This window comes from Ambystoma mexicanum, chromosome 1p (genome assembly GCF_040938575.1).
Source record: "Ambystoma mexicanum isolate Mex_15411 chromosome 1p, UKY_AmexF1_1, whole genome shotgun sequence".
Lineage (NCBI taxonomy): Eukaryota > Metazoa > Chordata > Amphibia > Caudata > Ambystomatidae > Ambystoma > Ambystoma mexicanum.
The window spans coordinates 165,206,087-165,229,854 of NC_090921.1; the positions used below are offsets into that span (position 1 = coordinate 165,206,087).

The 23,768-nt window shown below is 47.2% G+C and overlaps 1 protein-coding gene across 4 annotated transcripts in view; it reads right to left on the reverse strand.

Moving 5' to 3' along the window:
* GIGYF1 (GRB10 interacting GYF protein 1) overlaps window positions 1-23,768 on the reverse strand; it is a 1,784,248-nt gene that overhangs the window by 648,272 nt on the left and 1,112,208 nt on the right. For all 4 annotated transcript variants that reach the window (XM_069645982.1, XM_069645992.1, XM_069646001.1 and 1 more), the window contains one exon: window positions 7,939-8,039. In XM_069645982.1, the coding sequence (XP_069502083.1) occupies window positions 7,939-8,039 (101 nt within the window). The remainder of the gene's footprint in view (window positions 1-7,938; window positions 8,040-23,768) is intronic.

Below are 23,768 nucleotides of genomic sequence, written 5' to 3' on the forward strand. Positions count from 1 at the left end.
TACTGCTCTTGGAAACAGTAGGTTATCCAAGGGAAGGTATTTAAACCTTTGGGAAATCTGAAAGACTTCCCTGTGCCACTGCACTGAAGGTGATGTGTGACAATGTAAAAGATGATGCCTATGGAGTTTGTCAGACTCCACAACCAAAAGAAACCGTGTTCAAACTCACAATAAAATACATGAGAGAGTGGGAAAAAGGGTCACACACTCTCCAGGTTAAAAAAAATCAAGTCCTCAAAATCCGGGCGTCTTTAAGGTGGAGAGAATTAGCACATTTCTCAGAATTCTCCCCAACACTCGTCACTACTGTGATCTCCGGCCATGGCTGACATAAAGGTTCTCCCTTCAGAATGTTTTTCTTGCAGTTCCACCACAGGAGATCCGTGCGACCATGCTAGGAACCTGAAGTAGCTCCGACATGTTTCCTGAGAATTGGGACCATTGTTTTCTGAGGGCCCATTGAAGGGATCTCATTCTCATGCAAGCATCTGGCACCAGAAAAATGCAGGATGTCTTGAGGCTGAGCAACCTCAAAAAAAAATAATATATATAATAAATAAATCAAAGGCCGGGAGATGCCGAGTACTCTGAATTTTGGTGATCATCTGTAGAATGTCTAGAGCCGTCACCTCAGGTGACAAACTCTTTCCCAAGGATTTATCCAGTTCGGCCCTGATGAACTGGAGCTTTTGAGAAGGTGTCATATAGGACTTCTTGAAATTGGGGGAGAAGCCCAGTCTGTGAAGAGAGTGGCAGGTCACGCTGAGATGATGCAGGACTTGGTCAGGAGAACATGCCCTGATCAGCCAATCTTCCAGGTAGGGGTAGACCTGAATCCCCTCTCTCCCGAGACTCGCTGCAACCACTGCCATCAGGTTGGTGAAAACCTTTGGGATGGAGGTTAGCCTGAATGGCAACACTCAAAACTGATGAGAACTGCCAACGGCGAACCTCAGGTATTTTCTGTGCTTTCAATGGATTGGCACAAGAAAATCAACATCCTGAAGATCCAATGACACCATCCATTCCTGGAGTTGGAGGGCCTGAAGGATCTGAGAAAGTGTAACCATCTTGAACTTATCCTGCCTGAGGAACTTCTTCAAATATCTCAAGTCCAAGATGTGTCTCAGTCCTACGTCCTCCTTGGGTATTGGGAAACGTGGAGAATACCATCCCTTGTTAGTCGCAGCTACAGGCAACAGTTCTATAGCGCCTTTCTCTAGCAGGGTTAACATTTCCTGCACAAGGAGCGTATCTGGAATACTCAAAGGATGGCTCCCCAGTGTCTCCATCTCCCCACATTTCCCTTACTGCCAGATCTTGCTGTTTTCATCTCTAAAACATCTGTAAAATGAGACCCTTCCTAACTTTTCACGCTACTAAACTCTTAATCACCTCCCTCATCTTTTCTAGACTTTTCTACTGTTCCACTCTTCTCTTTGGTCTCCCCTCCACTCACCACTCCCCCTTCAAATCTGTCTGCCATTCTGCCATCAGCTCCCTCTGCCTTCTCTCACCTTATGATTACATCTCCTCTTCTCTTCTCTCACTAGTCTGGCTTTCTTTCCCCTCCCAACTCAGATTCAACTTCCTCCGTCTGGTCTACAAATCTCTCTTCGGTCTTGCACCTCCCTACTTATCCTTCCTTCTCTCTTTCTACACTCCCTATCGTTCTTTCCGCTCCGGTGACCTTTTCCTACTCGCTTCCCCTCCATCCTGCGCCCATTCCGGCTTTCGCTCTTTCCAATTACTCGCTCCCTTCCACTGGAATCGCCTCCCTCTCTCCTTCCGCTCTTCTCCCTCCTTTCCTACCATTCGCAATTCTCTAAATTCTTATCTTTCTTTCACCTCCCTAAACCTCCTACTCCCCCCCTCTCATCCCTCTCCACTCACGCTCAACATCTTCAATAATGTAAATTGTTCTTTGTACTGTTTTCTAGTTTGATTAATTTGTTATATAATGCTTGCTCTGTTTTTTGCTTGTTCCTCTTTTAAAGCACTTTGGATTAAAGCGCTATATAAATTTAATAAAATACAAAGAAAGTTGATTGTTCTGAGGTCTCTGAATGAAAAAAATGCAGTACCCTTGAGCTATGGTTTCCAATGCCCAAGCATTCAAAGAAATGAGACAGTCTGCCTCGCACTGGTGATCTGTGACTCAAGAACCCAGGGGCTGGGTATGGATGCCCCTGCTTGAGCAGGCTTCGCACCTCTCCTTCGCCCACCACAAGGAAATCTCATTTGGCCTCTTTGACCAGCCATTCCTCTCGTACTTAATTGAAGAGTAGTAACAAAAGGATCTACCCCTCTAAGGCTGTACAATAGGACCAAAGGCCTGAGGCTGCCTAATAGCTGCACCTAAAGATTTGGCTGCTGCCTTTGAGGTCTGCAACTTCAAGGCTTTTGTCAGCCTTATTGCCAGAAAGATGAGACAAGTCAAAAGGCATGCTGAGGAGTCTGGATTGCACATCCGGCGCAAAACACAACCGCCTCAACCACGCAAATCTGCGTATTATGGTGCTAGTAGCCATGGCTCTGCTGATGCCGTGAGCAGAATCCAGACCCGACTGAAGAGACTCATATGGTCGTTGCTGTCTCCAACAATTGCCAATTACCTGCTTCTTTCCTCCCACTCTAGAATGTGCTCTGCCGCCAGGCAATGCAGTCCCATAGAGTGAATGAGTATTTTGCAAGGTGATTTCAGCGCCATACTCCCTGCAGAAAATACTTTTCTTGCCCATTCATCTACTCCCTTGTCATCCCTATCTGGAGGGATAGTAGGATAAGCTGCCTGCTTGGAAGTTGCGGTAGCTGCCTGTACCACCAGTCTCTCTGGAGTGGGGTGTTTATACAGGTAGTCTGGGTCACTACTGGAAGGGCAGTATTTTTTGGACAGATTTAGTTTTTGCAACCCTGTTTTTTTTAGATCACTATGAAAAGGAAGTATAGGATCTATCTGTGTATCCTTATCCAGGATGTCCGTCCGATCATCCTGTCCAAATGGGAGGGGAGGCCTACTCCACCCCATACAGTCAACCACTTTCGACATTAGCTGCCTATATCAAACATCTGGGTGGTCCCCCGCCTCATGTCTACCAAAAGCCAGCATCAGGCGAGATGTCTTCCCCACTAGCCGTCTGTAATTGATCATAAAGTTCTTTCAACCTTGATTCTTCAGAAAAAAAGCTTTCGGGCACATTTGGTGTACCAAATTGGAGACCAAAAGGTACATCATAATCTGAAGGTTCATTTTCCTCATATATTGAGGTGAGAGACTTAAAATAATTTTTCCATGGTAAAGGAACATGGGATTTTTCTGGTATAGGCATCGAGGGCTTATTAAAAACTGTGGATTCGAAGCTCAAGTAGTCAATATCGTTTTTCGTTTCGATGGCTCAATAGGCTTAAGTGGCGCTGTTCATGTCGACATTACAGCTGGTGTTGATGGCCCTGCTGGTGTCGATTATGTCGAGGGCCTATCTGGCGTCAAGGGCGCAGCAAGCGTCGACGACCTTGACTTATGTTTATGTTTACGGCTCGAAGGATACTTCGATGACTTGTCATCACGTTGAGGCCTCGACGGCTATCAATGAGGATCAGGCCTTCGTCCCGGGCTTGAGGCGCGCAGGATTTGGCTCGAGCCCCTTCCTTACCGGTTTCTTTGGAAGGCGCAGTAGGAGCTTTGCTTGCTGTGGGTTTTTGTTTACTATTTTAAGCATTTCTGCTCTAAATAATCGTTGAATTGCTATTCATAATTGTCCGCACCCAACCAGCTGAGCCTGTCCGGCTCCAGGTTTGACTCCCCTGGGAGGTGAATCGCCTTCAATTGTATGTCTTTCACCAGAGCCCATTCCCAAATACTGTATGCAAAGGGTGCACAGAGGAGACCACCTGGTGCCACCCCTGCTTGTTGATGTAATACATGCTGGAGGAGTTGTCCGTTTGAATGAGGATAATCTTGCCACTGATGAGCGGTAGGAAGGCCTTGAGAGCCAGCCAGATGGCCTTCAGCTCTAGCCAATTGATATGGGCCTTCTGTTCCTGAAGGGATCAAATTCAGTGGTTGCTGTGGTTGTCAAGGGTAGCTCCTCAGCCGTCCAAGGAAGAGTCTGTGGTGATGGTAACCTGCGGTGTTGGTTGTCCGAAGGGTCTGCTTATCCTCAGGTTGCATTCCGTGCTCTACCAGACCAGGTCCTGGTGGAGAAAGTGAGGAATACTGACGGGTTCCACCTGGGAACCCCGTTCCTGACTCCATGAGGCTGTGAAGTGCAGCTGCAATCTCCTCATTTTGAGCCTTGTGAAAGGCACTGCCAGAAGACAAGCCATCATGATACCCGGAAGGTGCTGGTACCACCATGCGAAGTTCCGCTCTCTGCTGAGAAAATGACTTGTGGCCCCCTTGATGGCTACGATCTTGTTCTCTGAGGGAAAAACGCGCTCCGATCACGTATCCCAGATGAGGCCCAGTAACGCTAGACTCTGCATCGGCTCCAGCTTTGACTTGTGATTGATGGAGAATCCCAATTCGTGTAGCGTATTCATGAGGACATAGAGGTGGTGTGAGGGACAGTCTCTGGTGATCTCGCCCTGACAAGCCAGTCGTCTAGGTATGGATAGACATTGTAACCTTGGGCCCTGAGAAGGGCTGCCACTGCATTCATAATCCTGGTAAAGACCCTGGGGGCTGAATTGAGGCCAAAGAGTAGAACCTTGTATTGGAAATGAAAGCCCATGATCCTGAACTTCAGGAAGGACCGACAGGGCTGCAAAATCAGGACGTGTAGGTATGCGTCCTTCAGATCCAGGAAGCACATCCAGTCTCCCTTGCACAGTGTCTCCGCAATAAGTGCTGGGGTAACCATCTTGAACTTTTGAAGTGGAAGGGAAAGGTCAAACAATTCTTAGGCCAGCCTGGTTCTTCTTGTGTATGGCAAAAATTCTGGAGTAGATGCCCATGTCCCGCTGGGACTTCTTCCACTGCCTGACTCTGTAAGAGTGATCAAATTTCCGCCAATAGAGTTGTTGTCCCAATCTGTGGGAGTGGAAGAGAGGAGGTTGGGGAGGGAGGGACCCGTAGACGGTAACCCGTGGACACTACTGATAGGATCCCGGTGTCCACGAACCTCACGCGCCCATGCTGTGCGTGAAGGACAAGCCTGCCCCCACCACTGGAGCTACGTGGACCCGGAGGGGAGTGTCATGCCTTTTTTTCCATCTGAGGTTGAGGAGGGGGACTGAAAGAAGCCTTTATTCCAGTCTTGTGCTGTTTGCAGCGGTGTTGACTCTGAGATCGGTTAGACTTCCTGGACCATCCTTCTTGGAAGCTCCAGAACCCGCGAAGGCTCGCACCTTGTCGGAACACTGGTGCGTTTGACTGCAAGTCTTGGCCGTAGACTTTTGTGAGGATAGATAAGGATTTCGCAGTCTGGGAACTGTTCTTCTCAAGTTCCTCAACGGTGGTGGAATGAAAGCGGTTGCTACCCTCGAATGGAAGGTCCAATATGTGCTCCTGGCTGTCCAGGTTGAAATTGGTAGCCTGTAGACCGGCAGTCTTCTCATGTCCGTGTCGATGCAGATAGCATGGCCTTAGGTGTCTAAATGTGCCACTGTGGACTCCATAATGTCTTGAGCCAGCATCTTTGCTTCTGCCAGCCCCGCCTTGAAGCATGCCTAACTGTACCGGAAGTTTTGGAAAGAATGCGGCTATATCCCGCCATAGCCTTTGGTTAACGGCTGCAAGTACAGCATCCACATTGGACTGACGAAGGTGCAGAGAGGCTTTGGAATAGACCTTTCCATACGCCTCCAAGATCTTCTCCTCCTTGCCTAGCAAAGTAGAGAACTAGGGGGCTGAGGAAAACTGTGGCTTCGTGTAGATAGAGGCTGCAGCAATCACTGAAGAGTGTGGCTGAGGGTGTGCCGACAGCAAGAGTGTATCCCCCCCTCCAATTGCCTGTACTTGGCATTGAGACACCTGTTGGCGGGCTGCGCCGAATGGGGTTTAAGCTATCCCTTTTTGGCCAAGGCGGCAACGTCCTTCTGCATCGGAATCCCAGTTCTAGCCATGGGCTGTAGAGGGAGGACCTCGGCCAGGACCCCGCCTCTGGTTGTGGAAGTCCCAGGTACTCGGCCAGACCTGCGATCAGTTCATGGAATGCCTTGACCGAAAACAGATTGTCGGGGTTCTCCTCCTCATCTGTGTCAGAACGGGCTGGAGGAGTACTGGGTGCCGAAGACTGAGGTGTGCTGACCAGAGCCGGAGGCTGGTATGGAACCGCGTGGACTGGTGCAGACAGAGGAGCCGTCCCTGTGGGGCCTGGCATGGGCAGTTGAGGCTGTGTGGGGGCCTGCTCCGTGAAAGGAGGTGGCATTGGACGAGCAGCCATCTTGTTTGGCACCACAGCCATTTTGTCCGGCTGTCTGACACGTGTGTGCCATGGTGTTTGCTGCACTGGGCACTGCCTCCTCCTGGACTCTTGGCTGTAGAGAATGAGGCCTACCCTGCACCTCAGGAATAGACCTGGTAGGAGTCGTGCCCTCGGCAGTGTCGCCGGTACTGCTGCATACAGGCGCCCCTCAGACATCTGTCTGGTAGTAGGGCGTAGCCCCTCGAGTGGACACCCGGAAAAAGAACCTTGTGGTCCCTCAGTTACGTAACAGGCAGGATCTAGCAACCCCTTGGCGCAAACCCCGGCCCGGCAGCCGGTAGCTGAAACAGCCTTGGTACCTATGCTGGTGTTAGAACCGAGGCGGTACCTACCGCTATGATGTTTCCTCGGAAAGTAGTCGCCCTTGCGGGGTGCTGATGAAGAGCGGCCCTACCTTGGGCCTCGACTTGTGTCCGACTAAGTTCTTCAAGTCCTCTGGAGGCAATCTTTCGAAAAGCTCTCTCCACCGAGCTAACTTGTTTTTCAGAGCGTGCGGTGTAAGCGTGTCACACGCAGTACAACCTTCCCAGCCGCGGTTGGGACCAAGGTAGCGGAGGCAAAGAGCGTGGGGATCAGACGTAGGGGAGAGCCCTTCGCAGGCTGGACACCTGCTCAAGCCCAAGGATGTCGACATGCAGCAGGGAGGATCATGGCGCTAGAGGACCGAGTACCTGATTAACGACAAAAGAGAAAAAGACATTATCTGGGGAAGAGTGAGTGTAATTACAAGGCCGACGCCAAACCCAGGAGCACCGGTGAAAACGGTACGTTCCTCTCGATGCGGAAAAAGAGTACTGGACGCAGGTGGCTGGAGGGAGGGGAGAACATGGGCTGTGACCTGTATGCCTCTAAATTTATAGGAGATGAAGATTTTTTCTGGTTAAAAAGGTTCCTTCTCCCGTCTCTAGCAAGGGACGCCCATACAGTATGGAGGGAAGGGACGTAGGAGTATGAATGAGTAGAAAAAGGCTCCACTCATTCAGGATTGAAAGTACTAGGTCCAGAAATCCAGTAAAAAAGTGCTGGGGTCTCAATACGAGAGGGGATGAAGCATAACAATGATACATTTCACCAACTATATGTATTTGTACATTTGCAGAACAAAATATTTAACTGAGAAAAGCCCACATTGTTGCTTTCTTTAAATGGCTTAACTAATGCCAAGTTATTGGCATGATCAGATTTGAAGTGTTTAGCTGCAGCAGGAATTCCTGTTGCAGTACAGGGCCAACAAGAGAATCAACAAGCTCCCAACTCAACTTTAAGTCATCACCAACAACCCAACGCTTGCATCTCAAAACTGGTATAAAATCGCCTGCAGTTTAGAGTGATCTCTGCATCACTGAGGAGTGAAATTTCCAGCGTTTTATCAGAAATCTCAATTAGTACTTTTTCGTGTTTTCACTGTGTCAGAGTACTTTGAGGCCATTACATTGACAGTAGGCGCTATACAAATAATTTGTATAACATGCATCTAGTATATTAATCAAGCATTACACAGAGTTCTTACCTGTTCATTAACTGCAGGTACTGTTGGTGCTGGAGCTGTTGATATAGTGCTGCAGCTGCCAGCTCCTGCTGTTTCTTCAGTCTCTCCTGGTCCATGTTACCCTACAAACAAAATGGGTATAGAAAGTGAATCATCTAATATTAACACGTCAACCTCGGTCACGGTTAGGGTTGCATTCATGAAGGACAAAGAAGAGTTCACTACTTATGGCATATGTACTTCCTTGTTGTTAGTCCAAATAATATAGAAACAATAGGTAATGCAAACTTTACTTTTCAGTAATAGCCTTAGTCTTCTTGAATATTCAATCTGTTTTCGTGTGACATTGCATATTTCGCAATCAGTTTATTGGTCTGTATTATTATAACAAATGTATTCAATTTGAAGAATTGGGTGCACAACAAAGCATTCCTTGAATGCTTTTGTTCACCGTGATGGCCACAGCCATAAGAGCGTTAAGGTTTGAGAGCATTAAGAATTGATCCTTACAAACACAGACGTTTTGTAACAAAACATCCAACATGAGCATCTGCCTATTAATTTACCGGTTTGCTTTTAAGATTTCAGCGAAAGGGACGTTGCCTAAAAGTGCGGTGAAGTCGGACTAGCAACTTGCACAACTATTAGCTATCCTCAGAATTTGAGACCCTGATCCCACCTACTGCTGCCTCACACACAGACAAAGCCTGGTGTACTATACTATACTTCAAGACACCCTCTCCCAGAAAATAGAGACTAAGATTAATGACAAAAAGAAACCTGCTTGCCAGTAAAACACCCTTACTGGAGCCTTCTGTCCATTCCAGCAACTCCTCTGCCCCGATGACCCCCCCCCAATTTTCATTCAACCAAATCACACTAGAACAAGTAACCGACACCATTAGAGCTCTCAAAGCCTCCAGCTGTAAAGAAGACCCCCGACAGGCCCATCTATTAAAACTTTGTGCTACCACGCTAGCCCCCATCATCACCGAATTTGTCAACTCCTCCTTCCTGAAAAGCTAAGTACCCTCCAACATGAAACCCGCCTGGGTCAGACCTTTGCTAAAAAAAGAACTCTGACCTTGCAATTCCCAACAACTCTCGTCCCATCACAACAGTGCTCTTCCTTCAAAAAAATTTGGACCGCCTAGCCTACTCCCAAGTCCAACAACACCCAGAACAAACCAACTTGCTTGGTAAAAGGCAGTCCAGCTTCTGTACCAAGCTTAGTACGGAAACTGCTCTGCTGGACCTAAAAATGCAAATGTACTCCTTCCAGGACTCAGGCAAGCTAGCCATCCTCCTGCTAGAACTCTGCAGCGTTTGACTTAGTCGACCATAACATACTTTGTCTCCTCCTCAGCCAACATTTCCAGTTCTCCCCTGAACCGACCACCTGGATTAAACCCTTGCTGAGCCATCGCACCACACAGGTATTCATTAGTGACTCTTCAGCCGACCCTGTCCTAGCACCCCTGGGCGTTCCTCAGGAATCCTGCCTTTCCCCCACAATGTATAAAACATAAACTAAACCCCTCTGACCTGCTTGATTCTAGGGAAATCATTTAAACCAATTTGGCGGATGACACCCAAATTCTCATTCCCATCTCAGGTGACCACACCACTGACAGAGCCACTATCAACTTCGTCTACAGTACTATCCAAAATTGGATGGCCATCAACAACCTGCAATTCAATCATGAGAAAACTGACCTCATCATTGGCTCACCACACGACTCAAATATCTGGATGCCTCCTTCTCCATCTGTATTGATGGTTCTGCCATTCCTGTCCTCAAACAAATAAAAACCTTAAGGGTCCACCTTGAAGCCGGCCTAACCATGACCAGGCAGATTAATTCTCTAGCATCCTCTACAGCCTACACTGCAAAGCTCATCTAGCTAAGTAGACAATTCCTTTCCCCTTCTAACTGCCTCACACTGGCACGTGCCCTGATCCTTTCCAAGCTCTGCTACTGCAATGCCCTCGTCATTCATGGGCACCTCAACCACGAACATGTCCAAACTGCAACTTCTCCAAAACAAACCCTCCGTGCAGCTTTTGGACTAAAACGCTCTGACCACATTACAGCCATTAGAAGTAATCGCATGGCTCCCGATCAAAGCAGGGGTGGATTTCAAAACATTGTCCATCGCTCACCGATGCATCCACAAGAAGCCCCCTCTTATCTCAACAGTCGCATCCCCATTCATGTCAGAGTGTGCTCGCTGAGATCAATCGCGGGCACTCTGCTCACCACCTCATGCTTTAAGATCAAAAGAGCATGAAGTGTCAGCTTTTGCGTCACAGTCGCTGTGCTCTGGAACTCTTTCCCTGAACACACCAGAAATTAATGCTCCTTCGACAAGTTCAAAGAACTGATCAAGACCTCGCAATTCGACAAGTATGAATAACTTTGGCCTCATGTCTGTCTCTGATCTTTTTTGTGTACAATGCATCTCTTCCTGCCTATGTCACAAATGCGGTGATAGCCTTTGATCGGAGAGTTACAAAAAAATGCCAAAAATAAACAAACAAGCCTTAAGATGACTGGCAAGGTATTTAGGAGGAAAATGGGGCTTTCTGGAAACTAACCCTATAATACAAAGGAAAAGTATCCTAGCTGAAAGTTTAGAGTGTCAACTTAAATTTCCACATATAGCTCTAAACAAGCAATCTTTAAGCTGGTGTTGATTAATCATGGGCAAATATTAGGGGTGGAGAAGTGTAGACAGGAGTATAGAGCACCAGTACTACTATGAATGTATGAAGGTCCACATAAACATACCATGCCGTTATGATTTATAATCTTTTCAAATATTAAGTGTTACTCACCAGAGTGACTAACATACACCTAGTCCATAGTCCCGTATCCTCCATCCCGTATGGGCGTCCCTCGGGAGGGAAGGGACCGGAACCTCTTCTCCACCAGAAAGAGATATTTCCCCTTTATATTTTCTGGCACGCAGAGGCGTGGCCTCGGGAGCATGGGCTCACTTAACCCTGCCCACCAGCACCACACCTTAGTCCCCACTTGATGCGGCAGCTGTATTTGAGTATAACAACCTCCCTGGTCTTATTATAGGGGGATGGAGTGAAGTAAATTAGAAGTTACTCCCCGTAGTGACTAATGTACTCTTAGTCCCCTTTCCTCCATACTGCATGGGCGTCCCTTCCAAGGGACGGGAGAAGGAACCTTTTTGACCAGAAAAAACCGTCCCCTTTAAATTTAGAGGCGCGCTGGGGTGCGGCCCAGGGAGCATGTGCTGACCTGTCTCCGCCACCACACCTCAGTCCCCATTGACGCGTCGACAATAGATTTAACAATGCCTAATGACACCAGTATTATTAGGGGGGAGGTTGGTGGGACGTATGGAGGAAAGGGGACCAACGGTGAGTAATCTATAATTACTCTTACATCTCGTCCCCTTTCCTCCATACTGCATGGGCGATTAAAACTGAATGTAGCCCCAGGGTGGAGAGGAGACCCTCCTTAAGCAAATAGGTTCCTGAGAACCGCATGTCCGAAAGCCGCATCAGATCTAGAGTGGGCTTCCTAACAGTAATGCTTGCAGAAAGCCGAGGGAGTGGCCCAAGTGGCTGCCCTGCTTATGACTTGCCAAGGGACATGGCGCTGGCATGCGATAGCCGTAGCCTTGCCCTGACGGCGTGGGCGTGCATGTTGGCCGGAAGTGGCTTGCGCTGGCCCTCATACGCTTCCTTGATGGCCGTGACCATTCAGCAGGCTATGGAGGCCTAAAAGCCTGATCTTGAGCCTCCGAAAGTGACAAACAGGGCGTCCAATTTGCGGAAGCCCTTGGTCCAGTCCAAGTAAAATTTCAGGGCACGCCCAACATCCAGGCATTGCAGCACTCTGTGCTTAGTCGTTGGGATCGGCAAAAAACATAGGAAGGAATATTTCCGCGTTCAAGTGGAAAGCTGACAGCACCTTAGGCAGAAATGCTGGATGTGTCCATAGGACTATTTTGTCCCTGTGAAAGGTAGTATATGGTTCTGAGGCAACCAGCGCCTGGATTTCACAGACTCTGCGAGCTGAGGTGAGGCCGAACAGCAAGACAGTCTTGATGGTGACCAGCCCGATGTCCACAGACGCCATTGGCTCGAACAATTTGTGCGGCAGGGAGCCCAAGACTATGTTCAGATACCACACTGGGTGAATCTATTAAGAAGGATTTCTGAACTTGAGGGGCAGAGGTTCAGAAGGCCAACCTAGTTTCTTGGAAAAGGGTAACCTCTGGACAAGCCAAACCAATCAAGGTAGCTATGGCAGGGGGTCAAGACTAAGTCTCAGGAAGAATTACTCCAGACAGGTTATATTAAAAATAGACACATTTATTACAAGGCCTTTGTAACAGACTATAGCAAAGAATCACATTAACACTAAGTAAATCAATGCATCACACTCGATACAATATATATATACAAGACCAGGGGGTTCTAAAGGGATGACTACACGAAATATGTTTAACAACCTAAGGGGAACAGGCAGTGCAGTTAATCTTTAGTCCCAATTCAACATCAGTTATTAACCTAAGAGGCAGTCCAAGCCCCAAGAAGAGTGGAGCCTTATGCTCAATAGTACATGTGTGCCAATGCACGCAGTTGTTCCAATGGACAAAGCAGGGTCTCTTTAGGGGTCTTCAACAGCTCGGGAAGGTGGATAAGGCGATGAAGAATAAGTTCCCACTATTCAAGGCAGAGGCAGTTCCGGATGGAGTTGCTAGTTCGCAATAGCAGTTGACAGGATAGGGGCCCCCAGGGGCCACTCATGCATAAAGTAGCTAAGGGCCATCGGTTGGGGTAAAGATTACTCACCGGTCCCTGAGGCAAGGAGACCCACACTTCGGCAGGTTAGTCCAATTCGGGTTGCAGGCTCGACTGGCAAAAAGGACGTCTCGGCACCTTTTAGTTCCTGAGTTCCAGTGAGGATTCCTAAAACGGGGCAGTGGTGATTTCTCCGCTCCGGGTGGATGAATCGCCCCAGTTTCACTGCAGCAGGCTTCAGGGGCAAGAGGGTCACAAATGCAGCAGACTTGCAAAGGACGTTGCCGAAGCAGGGCAACACGGTAACCGCATTTACTCCGGTCCGGGCGCGCTCGTCTCACTTCAGACCTGGGAATGCCAAGTGTTCAAAATTCGGTGTGAGGGTGACAGGGACACAAAGCTAGCAGTATATCAAGTTTCGAGGCCCTCCTCGAAAAGACGGCAGGGACAGAGGAAAGGCCCTGTGTAAGCTGGTCAGCCCACTGGTTGGCCCAGGGACACTTCCGAGAAAGCTTACTTGCAGGTTTTGGTGACTGTGCCGAGAATAGTTAGCCCCACTATTCCAATGGGTCATCACCTAGGACGACCAGATGCAGAGGGGTCCCACGGGACGACAGCGGGTGCAGGGCGCCAAACCTTCCAGCGGGTCATCAGTGGCTCCTCGACTTCGTAGTTGCAGGATACTTGGATCCTATCCTTTGTTCAGTGAGGACTCAGGAGATCGACATGGTGGTGGTGTTTCCAACCTCCTCTTATCCAAAGTTGCCTTCGCGCCAAAACGGTGAGGACCCAATGGGAGAGCTGCTCACAAACACACACTCCATATGTGGACCAATCACAGACCACGGTGGTCTCAGGCCTTCAGGACACTCCAGACTCTCTGGCACCCAGGATGTGTATTTAGACCAGACATCCCAGCCCACATCCTGGAGGCACACACAAAAGGCATGCAGAAGCCAGCGAAAACATTGGGATTTGCAGGAAAATGCATGACCAAATAAGGACTGGCCCGGGTCGACTCGACCTGGGGAAGGTGAAGGGGCAAGATGGCCAAAGGACAGGACAAAGAACCTCGTGGCATGGCCATTTTGGAGCCAGGCCACCTATTTGTGCCAAACTCGGTTAACATGGCAGGAAAGGGTTAAAAATAATGTGAAACGATAGCTGCCACCAGTCCTGTCCATGACATATCTGCACAGTTCATAAAAAGGCCAGCGAGAGTATCTAGGGCCTTTGGAAATTACTATAGACCCAAGTGTATTGTATAGTAAGATACATTGCACACTTCTTACATGCTGCACAAAAGTTGCAACATGAGTAAAAGGACTAAGGGAAACAAACTCTGCTAGTACTGACTGTCTTAAAGGCATGTCAGTTTCCCCATTAAATGAGAGCGAAAGCCCAGGAGTGCAGCTGAAGGCTGTGCTTCTCTGGCAAAGTCAGTCAGGTATGTCTAAACAGCAGCAAAATGTTTGGGGTTGACACATGGAGGGAAAATTACATACACATATGAAATCTTTCCTAACAGCAGCCTCTTGACGGGCGGGTAGAGCCTTGCGCGCCCCGTCAAATGTTTCTTGACGATCGGATTGGAGGAGGAGGAGGATCCCCCCGCCCCCTCCTCCGAATTCCTTTTAAGCCCAGATGGCTGTGAGGTATGTATGGCAGGTGTCAACCTGCACATCCGAGTGGGCGAGGTGCGCCGAAAAGGAGAGCACGTTGTCCAAAGTGCATGCCAGGGGGTCGATTTCCTTGGAGTCTGCCCAGTGGCAGAATCTGGTCCATTTACTTTTATACTGGGCCCTGGTAGCCTTGCTCCTTGCACCCCGATTGATTTCCAGATTAGTCTGGGAGAGACCGAGTTGCCGCAGCATTACCTGCTCAGGTACCACGCTGTAAGTGCTAGTTTCTATGGCGCGGGGTGGATGACCCTGCCCTTCTGCTGCGCCAGAAGATGAGCTGGGCTTGTCAGGAGGTGAATCGCAGTCATCTCCGATAGGCTGATCAACTCCAAAAACCATGACCTGGCTGGCCACCATGGAGCTATTAGAATGATGTTGAGCTGGCGAGACTCAATCTTGAAAATCACTCTCTGAATCAGCAGAGTGGGCGGGAAGGCCTAAGCCTTCATGCCATTCCACTGAATCGGATATGCGTCGCCAGGGAGCCGGGACAGGCAAACTGAGGGCACTTCTTGTTGTACCAAGTGGCAAAGAGATCCACCTGGGGATGACCCCAAATGTAGAAGATCTCCTGAAGGTGGTTGTTTAGCTGCCACTCGTAATGGTCCGCTCCCAACCTGCTGAGCCTGTCCGCCTACAGGTTGGCTTCCCCTGGGAGTTGTGGACTGCCGTGCGGTAGATGTCGTTTTCAAGGGCCCACTCCCACATGCTGATTGACAGTCTGCACAGAGGAGGGGATCTGGTGCATCCCTGCTTGTTGACATTGTACATGCTGGTTGAGTTGTCTGTCTGGATGAGGACAACCTTGCCCCTGGGAAGTGGTAGGAATGCGCTGGGAGCTAGCCAGATGGTGTTCAGCTCTAAGCTATTGATGTGGTATTCCTGCTCCTGTCGAGTCCAGGTGCTGTGTACCGACAGATTGTCCAGCGTGGCGTCTGTGGTGATGGTGGCCTGCAGAGAAGGGAGGCCGAAAAGGGCTTGCCCGTCTGTAGGTTGCAGTCCCTGAACAACCATGTTAGGTCCGGGTAGAGAGATCGAGGAACGTTGATGCTCGTGGATTGCGAGCCCCGCTGAATCCTCCTCAGACGCGTGGGTGGGATGGCTAATAGGACCCAGGAGATGCTGGAACCACCAAGCCGAGGTCACCTCTCTGCTGAGGAAGTGGGCGGAGACCCTCTTGATGGCCGAGATCTTGTCCTCCGACGGAAATACTTTCTTGGAGCATGTGTCCAAGATGAGGCCCAAGAATGTCAGCCTGCCTGGGCTGCAGCAGCGACTTCTTGAGCCCAGATCGTGCAGCGTGTTCATAAGGGCATTGGAGGAGTGGTTACACAACTTCCAGAGATGTAGCCCGGACTAGCCAGTTGTCAAGGTATGGGTAGATGTGGAGACCCTGCGATCTGAGGAGGGCAGCCACTGTATTCATGAGCCTGGTAAAGACCCTGGGGGATGAGTTGAGGCCAAAAGGAAGGACATTGTATTGAAAATGGGAGCCCATGATCCAGAACCGAAGGAAAGAACGATGGGGCTGCCAAATAGGGACATGTAGGTACGTGTCCTTCAGATCCAGGGAGCACATCCAGTCTCCCTTGCACAATGTCTCCGCTATAAAATCTGGCGTAACTATCTTGAATTTTCGCAGGGGTAAGGAGAGGGTGGAAAGGTCCAGCACAACTCTCTGGCGTGCCTGGTCGTTCTTCTGAATGGCGCAAATCCTGTAGTAAAAGCCCAAGCCTCGCTGGGAGGCTGGGGCTTCCTCCACTGCCTTGCTCTCTACGAGTGACCTGATCTCCGCCAGAAGAGTTGCTTACCAACTTGAGGGAGTGGAGGGGGAGGAGGGGCTGGAATGGGTAGTCGGTACCCTGTGGCTACTACGGAGAGAATCCAGGGGTCCGTGAAATTCTGTGCCAGAAATGTGCTTGCAGAGCAACTCTGCCACCCACTGGAGACACGTGGACCAAGAGCGATGTGTCATGCATTCTTTCCCTCAGAGGCTGTCGCGGAGGAGGGGGATTGGAAAAAGCCTGTACTCTCGCCCCCCCCCTTGTTGCTTGCGCCAGTTCGGAGACAGCGAGCGGTCAGGCTGCCAGGATCTCTGTTCCTGGAAGCAGCGGAACCCTCCATACGTACGCCTCCTGTCGGAGCGCTGCTGTGGCTGCTGTGACTGGGTGTACTACTTGGGCGTGGTCTTTGTCAAGATGGATAAAGACTTGGACGTTTGTGAGCCGTTTTTCTTCTTGTCCAGCTCTTCGTCTGTGGAGGAGTGGAAGAGGTCCCCCCCCCCCCCCTCCTCTAACAGTAGATCTAATATGCGTTCCTGGACGTCCGGGTTGAACTTCGTTGCCCTGGGCCAGGCTGTCCTTCTCATGCCTGTGGCAATACAGATGGCACGGAAGTGCCTGGAAGTGCTGTTGGGCTGCGGCTGTGTTTGGACTCTTGTGCTGCATTAAAGGACTTGCTTGTGTTTTCAAAGTGAACTCGCAGTCTTTGAGAGGAAGCCTCCTGCTGCTCCGGCTGCCGCAACACAGAGGACTTGATTCATTCACCTCAAGTAATTCCTTTTAGTGTTTCACTTTGGGTACGTCCCTGGACTTGTTTGCTGATCCTGTTGCCGACTTTTGGCACCTTACTTTTCATTTCGGGCGTTACGCCTTTTCTTCTGGTGTTACTACGCAACTGTGTTACTTACACAGAAAGAATACTAAGGTGTCTCTTTTCTCTTTTGCCTACTATAGGGACTGCCTCCACGGACTGGGAACTCCCTCCCCCTCATCCCCCGCCCTCCTCCTGGACAGCCTACATTACAGCACAGGTTAGCGCACCCGCGCGTGCACCCCGGAAGTGATGTTGTGAGGGCCGGAGGCGATACCCTTGATCAGGTTGATTTCTCTTGCTGCCTTGTACATTCTTAGAGACTGGAAATACTTGTGATGTTTATGTTGGTTGATTTCATGGCCACATTTAAAGAGTGAATGTGTAGAGGTGTTCCCCTAGCCATTCTTAGGGTGGTTGCTTGCCACTGAAAGTGGAATACTACTAAACTTGGGACTCTCTGCAAGTTTTACTCATCTTGTCCAAAAACTAGACTTGCCTTCTTTTCTACTCTAGGAGTAATACTTAAGCATAATGGCAACGCTTTTGAGAAATGGTAAAGTTTGCCAGAAGATAGTGAAGACCCCTTCACAGTTGGAGGTGGCTCCTTCTGAGATTCCTCCCTGCCTTCCTAAACAAGACACTGAGGAACCTTATGTTAATGACATTATCGCACACTCCTTAGTAGATATGGACTCTTGAGGGAGCCTGCACAGGTATTACAGGCTCACATAAATCAGAAATCATTCAGGCAGTGGAACTATCACATATGCACTGCCAAATTCACTCTAAAATAACGGGTCCTGATTTAGACAAGGATGTCTGTCTACCAGCTTCTTCTAGACCTTCTCCTGACATACTAGTGTCCGTACAAACTAGTTTCCTTAGTGTACGTGAGGACCTCAATCCAACTAACTGCTATGACCATAACTTTGTAAACCCTGATATGTCAATGCTGGCACCGGCTGTTAAGCTGGATTGGGTAAGCATACAAGACACTCTCTCGGACCATCTACTCCAGTGAATGCCTCTAGGAATGGTATTGATAATGTTCATCTCTAACGTTTTCCCCTCGTCAACTGTTCCTTACGCCCATAGAGCTTTCGGTCGTAATGTTAAATTTCCCTTACCATTTCTGTATGGAACAGACTTTTCCATAAACATTCTGGTGTCATTGAATGACCATATAAAAAAAAAATTAAAATGCATTATTCGTGCGGAGAGTAGCCCAGAGCATTCAACCATGAGATGCTTAATTGTCTCACATTGCAACTGACAGAAGCAACATCTATTGTCAGTTAGAGAATACCATTTTCGCCTGGTAACAATCTCTTTAGTCTGCCACACATTAAATCTAAAGCGCATAAATGCAGATCTATGTAAAGAATCTGTCCAAGTCAGATAGGAAGGTAGAACCCCACATTACTTCAAGAGAAACGGATTTTGTTGAAAATTATATGACATGCATTGTTCCCTCGTCCTAATCCAATCGATTTCCTATAATTTCTTTTTCGCCTGCTCAGGGTTCGTGATTAGTAAATCAACAGAGATATTAGCTTCATGAAGAATGCTCTGAACTTTAGATCTCCACTTAACAACAAATTCATGGTTTGATGACTTAAGATAAGTGGATATCATGGAGAATAAATCAACAGTGCATCTTCTAAGTACACATTTGTGATACAATGTACAAAGCTTCCAAGTGTACATACAACACAAAGATAACAAGCCCAACTCATGTCGCAAAACGGGCATGGGCTATGATGTGGGCATCATCAGAACAGACTTCCAAAATTTAGTATAAAGTTTGGACTTTGCGCCATATAATAGAGTTAATTTGTTTATATTACAGTAGCAAGGGTATAATCAAAAACTTACCAAACTTAACATTTATTACTCTCGCTTGTGATGTAAGTGTAGCCAGTTTGTCTTTAAGACTCATTATATGGTAAATCAGAGGGTTGACTATTTATATTCAGACCAAGATCGATGTATTCTGTAACTACTGGCACTGTTTCATTCTGAAGCTGCAAGTTACGTAATTTTCTTCTACGTTTGGCGTGGCCAAATTGTATTATTTGAGTCTTAATGGTGTTTACTGTTAGATGATTGGCTTGAGCATACCTATCCAATGCACTTAAGGACTGGAGGCCCCTTGGAGTTTTTGACATCAGGACTAAATCGTCCGCATATAGCAAACATCTGACTGTCAGACTGTTCAGTTTTGGAGAGTCCGAAATCAAGCCCATAAAGTTCTTACCTTTGTCTGCAATAAAGAAATTGAATTGCACCGAAGCAAAAATACATCCCTGCTTCAGGCCTCTAAATGTACTTCTAGGGCTGAAAGTAGACCAGATGTAGTTAGGCAAATGTGTATCGTAGTACTAGTTTGGAATTGATGTAAAAAGGTTATTAAATATGGGGGACATTGTTCATCAAGTAACTTTTGAAAGAGCAATTCTCCCGGCACTGAATCAAAGGCTGTACGGAAGTCTACAAATGCCATAAACAACCATTGTTTATGGCATTTGTACTGTTGCTCATGAGCCTTGATCGCATCGATTGTAAACAGATTTACGCCTGTACCCAAACCTGGAATGAAACCTGTTTGGAATGGATCTCTGCTAGAGAGCCACGAATTGGAAGTCCCTCAGCAGCAGGCCTGCCAAGATCATTCCAGGTGAGTCGAGAAGAGCAATTGGCCTATATGACGCTGGATCGGTCCCATCTCCCTTTTTAAAAATAGGTATTATGACAGACTTCCTCCAAGTTGGTGGAAAGTAGACTGTAGTTATAACTCGGTTGAAAATCAGATGTAAAATGCTTGCCCAAGCTTCCGGATTCTGCTTTAAAATAGCATTACTAAGGCTGTCCGGCCACACAGCTCTTGATGAGCTCAACTTGACTATACCCTGCAAGATGATAATCCTATTAAAATAAATTTGCTCATCAGGGATCATATTCTCAATATGTAATTCACAGTTGCGAAAAGGTGTTTGATACAGTTTTGTATAATATTGCCTCACTGTTGTTCCGAGATGGCACTAATTTGCACTGAAAGCTGTGATCGGCTTGTGGCCTCGTTTAAAAGTAACCAGATGCCTGCAGAAGATTTATCTGTAATCTGGTCGAGCATTTTTTTTCTCCATCTTTTTGCAATTGTAGCCATTTCCTGGCCCGTAGCCAATTTTTATAAACAGATTTGAGATGTCTCGATTGGGTTTCTAACCTCCTGAGGTAAATCCGTCAATGCTCTGATCTTTCATCTCAAATGCGCTTTCTTCAATTTCAGTTCATAATCAAACGTATGTAAATCCTTATATGATGTTTGTTTGCCTACTGTGTTGACTTGCATGAAGCTATGCAGAGCTGTTACACAGGTCCCTTAATTATAGGATTTGTTCTCGGCATCATGCTTTAGATTGTAAAGTAGATGGTGATTGCGGAGTCCATCTTATCATAGACTTTCCATTATTTACTCGAGTTTGACCTTGATCATTTCCGAACTGTGAATCCGAATCACGGCTCGGCCAAGACCATGCGAGACAGCTGTTTGTGATCACTACAATCATTATCGTGTATTTCAAGGGAGACTGCCATAGTCATAAATGAAAAGTCGCTATAGAAGTAATCAATAGTTGCTTTCTACTGCCCACTACACCATGTGGGTTGCGACGGAATGTCACCTGGCAGGGTGCCATTAAGCATTACAAGATGTCTTTCTGACATTAGGGAGGTCCATCTTTGCTTGATAATGTGTTCTTGCCCAGTGGTTTCTGATAAACAGTGAAGATTCAAATCGCCTAAAATTATTGTATTAGTCAAGTTCGATTCCCTAGCTCTCATGTCCAAAGCAGTTTCTATTTGATAAAAAAATCATCTGCTATCAGGTTTGCACAACCCCAATAGATATTCAGAAGGGAAATTGTTAATATGCTCTTTTTAATGTTTACTAATTGCATATATGGACTAAGGGATAGCCATGCTTCCAACTTAAAGTTCTTTGATCTACGAGTTGCCATCGGACGACCCACGCGGGGGATTTTTGCAGGTACGGTAGTTACATCAAAGTCATCCCAGACAGGGACAGTCAGCCAGGTCTCTTGAAGAGCCACTACACCAAATTTGTGTGCGAATTTAACAAATGGCGAGAACCTCTGGAATTCAAGAGACTAGGCAAAAAGTCTCATATACACAGCATTGTTATACTTAAGGCTTGTAAGTATTGGAGATTGTACCAGAGTTATCTGCCATTTTCCTGAAATTATGGTTAGGTCTTTAGGATTGAAGACCATTAATTTCTAGTTGGTTTCCAATAGATTCAATCTGTTATCATAATGCCCGACAAGATCTTGAATTAGTAGGAAGCCCAGTTCGTATATTGCCACTCTGGCTTTCCATAGGGTGTCCAACACAACTCCAGACCTAAATGACAGTCGAGCAATGGTTAAGTCATAATCGTGAATAAATTCCACAGCTTCAATGTCCACCCAGGTAATATCTTCAAGACTCAGTACTTCCATGAAAACATCGAGTATGCTCTACCTGTTAAGTGCATACTGAGTATAAGGAAGCTCTGCATCGTATTAACAAAATTATGATTTTTTTTTTATATTGCAGGGTCGGAGCATTCCGAGATGGCAATATATTCTTATTGGCTAGATTTGTTTGTGTAACCTGTTCTCTACCTTGTATCGATTTAGCACCATTCGTAGAGCGGCAGTTCATTTCAACCCTGAATCGGGGCCTGAAATTGGGGGCCGTGCAGTTCGGGTTTGTACGAGGGGACCCGTAATAGGTTCCCATCAGACATACAATCCTGGTTCATTGAGATATAAGCCTCAAAGTATTACTGTATTTCGGCCCACATCTGATCAATCGTTGGAAAGACTTGCAGGCTTTGAGTTTGCGGTAATTGCACTAACTGTGCAGGTTGCATTTGCGTGAGACTTCCTCGAGGATTTTGATGAGGCTCAGATTGTATTTCATCTTTCTTGGAGACATCTCTAGACGTAAGTTTAAGAGACATTAAGTTTGGGGCTATGATTAGCTGATGAGTTGAAGATGGCCTCAAGTCTTTCCAAGTGTCTTGCTAAGGGGATATTTTCTCCCTGCTTCTCAGTGGCCACAGACATAGCCACTAAATCATCTAAAGGTTGACATTTTAGCTTATGCTTGCTCGGCATTAGCTGATTAGCCTTCTTATTGAAAATAACAGTGGAATTTTTGTTCTATAGCTGTTAATGTTAAAGGACATTTGTACCGCGCACAATCACCACCAGAGTGGTCCCCTGGCGCTCTGGCGACTCTGAAAGAGGGGAAAGGGAGGGTGAGTTAGTGGGAGGAAGCTGGAAAAGTGCAAGAGAGCAGTGATGTGCTGTTGGCAGCCTCAGCCCGGTGGGTCCGTTGGCTGGGCCTGGGGTGTTTGCGGCCAGTAGCCGGTAGCCGGTGTGTACTGTTGTGCGAGTCCATGTGTGCTTTTTTTTGTTGTTGCAATGTGGTGAAGTTTGTGCGATTTGTTGTGCTGTAGGTTTGTGTTTGGTTTGGAGTTTGAGAGGTGTATGCAGAGGGGGAAATTGTTAAACAATTTGTTAGATGGCATTTCTGTCTCGAAGTGAGATGCTGGGTTTAGGTAATCTCCCTAGATGGGTTGTGGGGGCATTTCTGCGCCTCTGTCCCGATCTGGGCTTGTCCGGTATTCACACTGTCCCGTTCATATCTGGCCTCCCTTTCCATCAACTTCCTTCATAAACCTTACCTGCCTTCCTTTTCCACTCATACGGCCAGTGAACCTGCAAAAGTCCAAGACTCAGTTCAAGTGTGAGGATTGTTAACATATAGAAAACTCTATAACAGTGTGGTACTTGGTAGCAATTATGGGGTGAGTGGGGAAGTTGGCTCGAATTGGCTGGAGTTGATGATTCTGTCTTAATGGGTGTCGCTTGTGTTTTATTTGACCCGGCGTTACCAGTCTAGTTGTGGTGGGAGTTTTAGTCGGTTCTGGGTGTTGGCAGTGTCCACCTAAGTTCAGTCATTCTTTTTCCTTTCTGTTGTTTCGGTTTAAATTTGTGTCTGTGGTGTTGAAGAGCCAGGATTTTAGTAATTTTATATTTGACCACCTGCTGTATTGGGGGTGGGCGGGTTAAGTTATTAATGAAACACTTACAGGAAATTTGCATACGAATGTCTGCTTTTTTTGGCTTTTCTACATTTAACAATTTTGAGAAGGCTTTCTTTTTCCTCGGAACACCTGCAAAGATGTGAAAGGTGGGGGCACATTTAGCCTGTGTCGCTGGCTCAGGCACACCAAGTACCTTATCTTTCGATTCATCTAGGTTTATTATACTTGTTAGTTGTGGTTGAATCAAGGCTAAATCATCTGTTAATACTTTTCTAGTTTGATGTAATTGCACCTGGGTAGCATCTTTGATAAAATGTATTTCTAACTCTAGACCTTTTTCTATATCTGTATTACCCATTTGCGTATATATACTGTTTTGTGGTTAAAGATTGAGGAATAGCCGTTGTTAAGGAAGTTGTGTATTGTTCAACCAATGGAATATTTTCTTTCATCATTTGTATGATCAAGTTTGTTTGATATGCTACTTTCTGGTCTAAGGTTTCATATAATCTCGCAATTCTTCATGACTCCTGCCCAGCTAACTATCTCCCAATCTCTATCACTCCCTTTCTGGGCAAGCTCCTGGAGAAACTGGCCATCTCCATGCTGAATCTGCTGGTAGTATTCATGACCATCAGTCTAGCTTCAGAGCTGCCAGAAGCACGGAA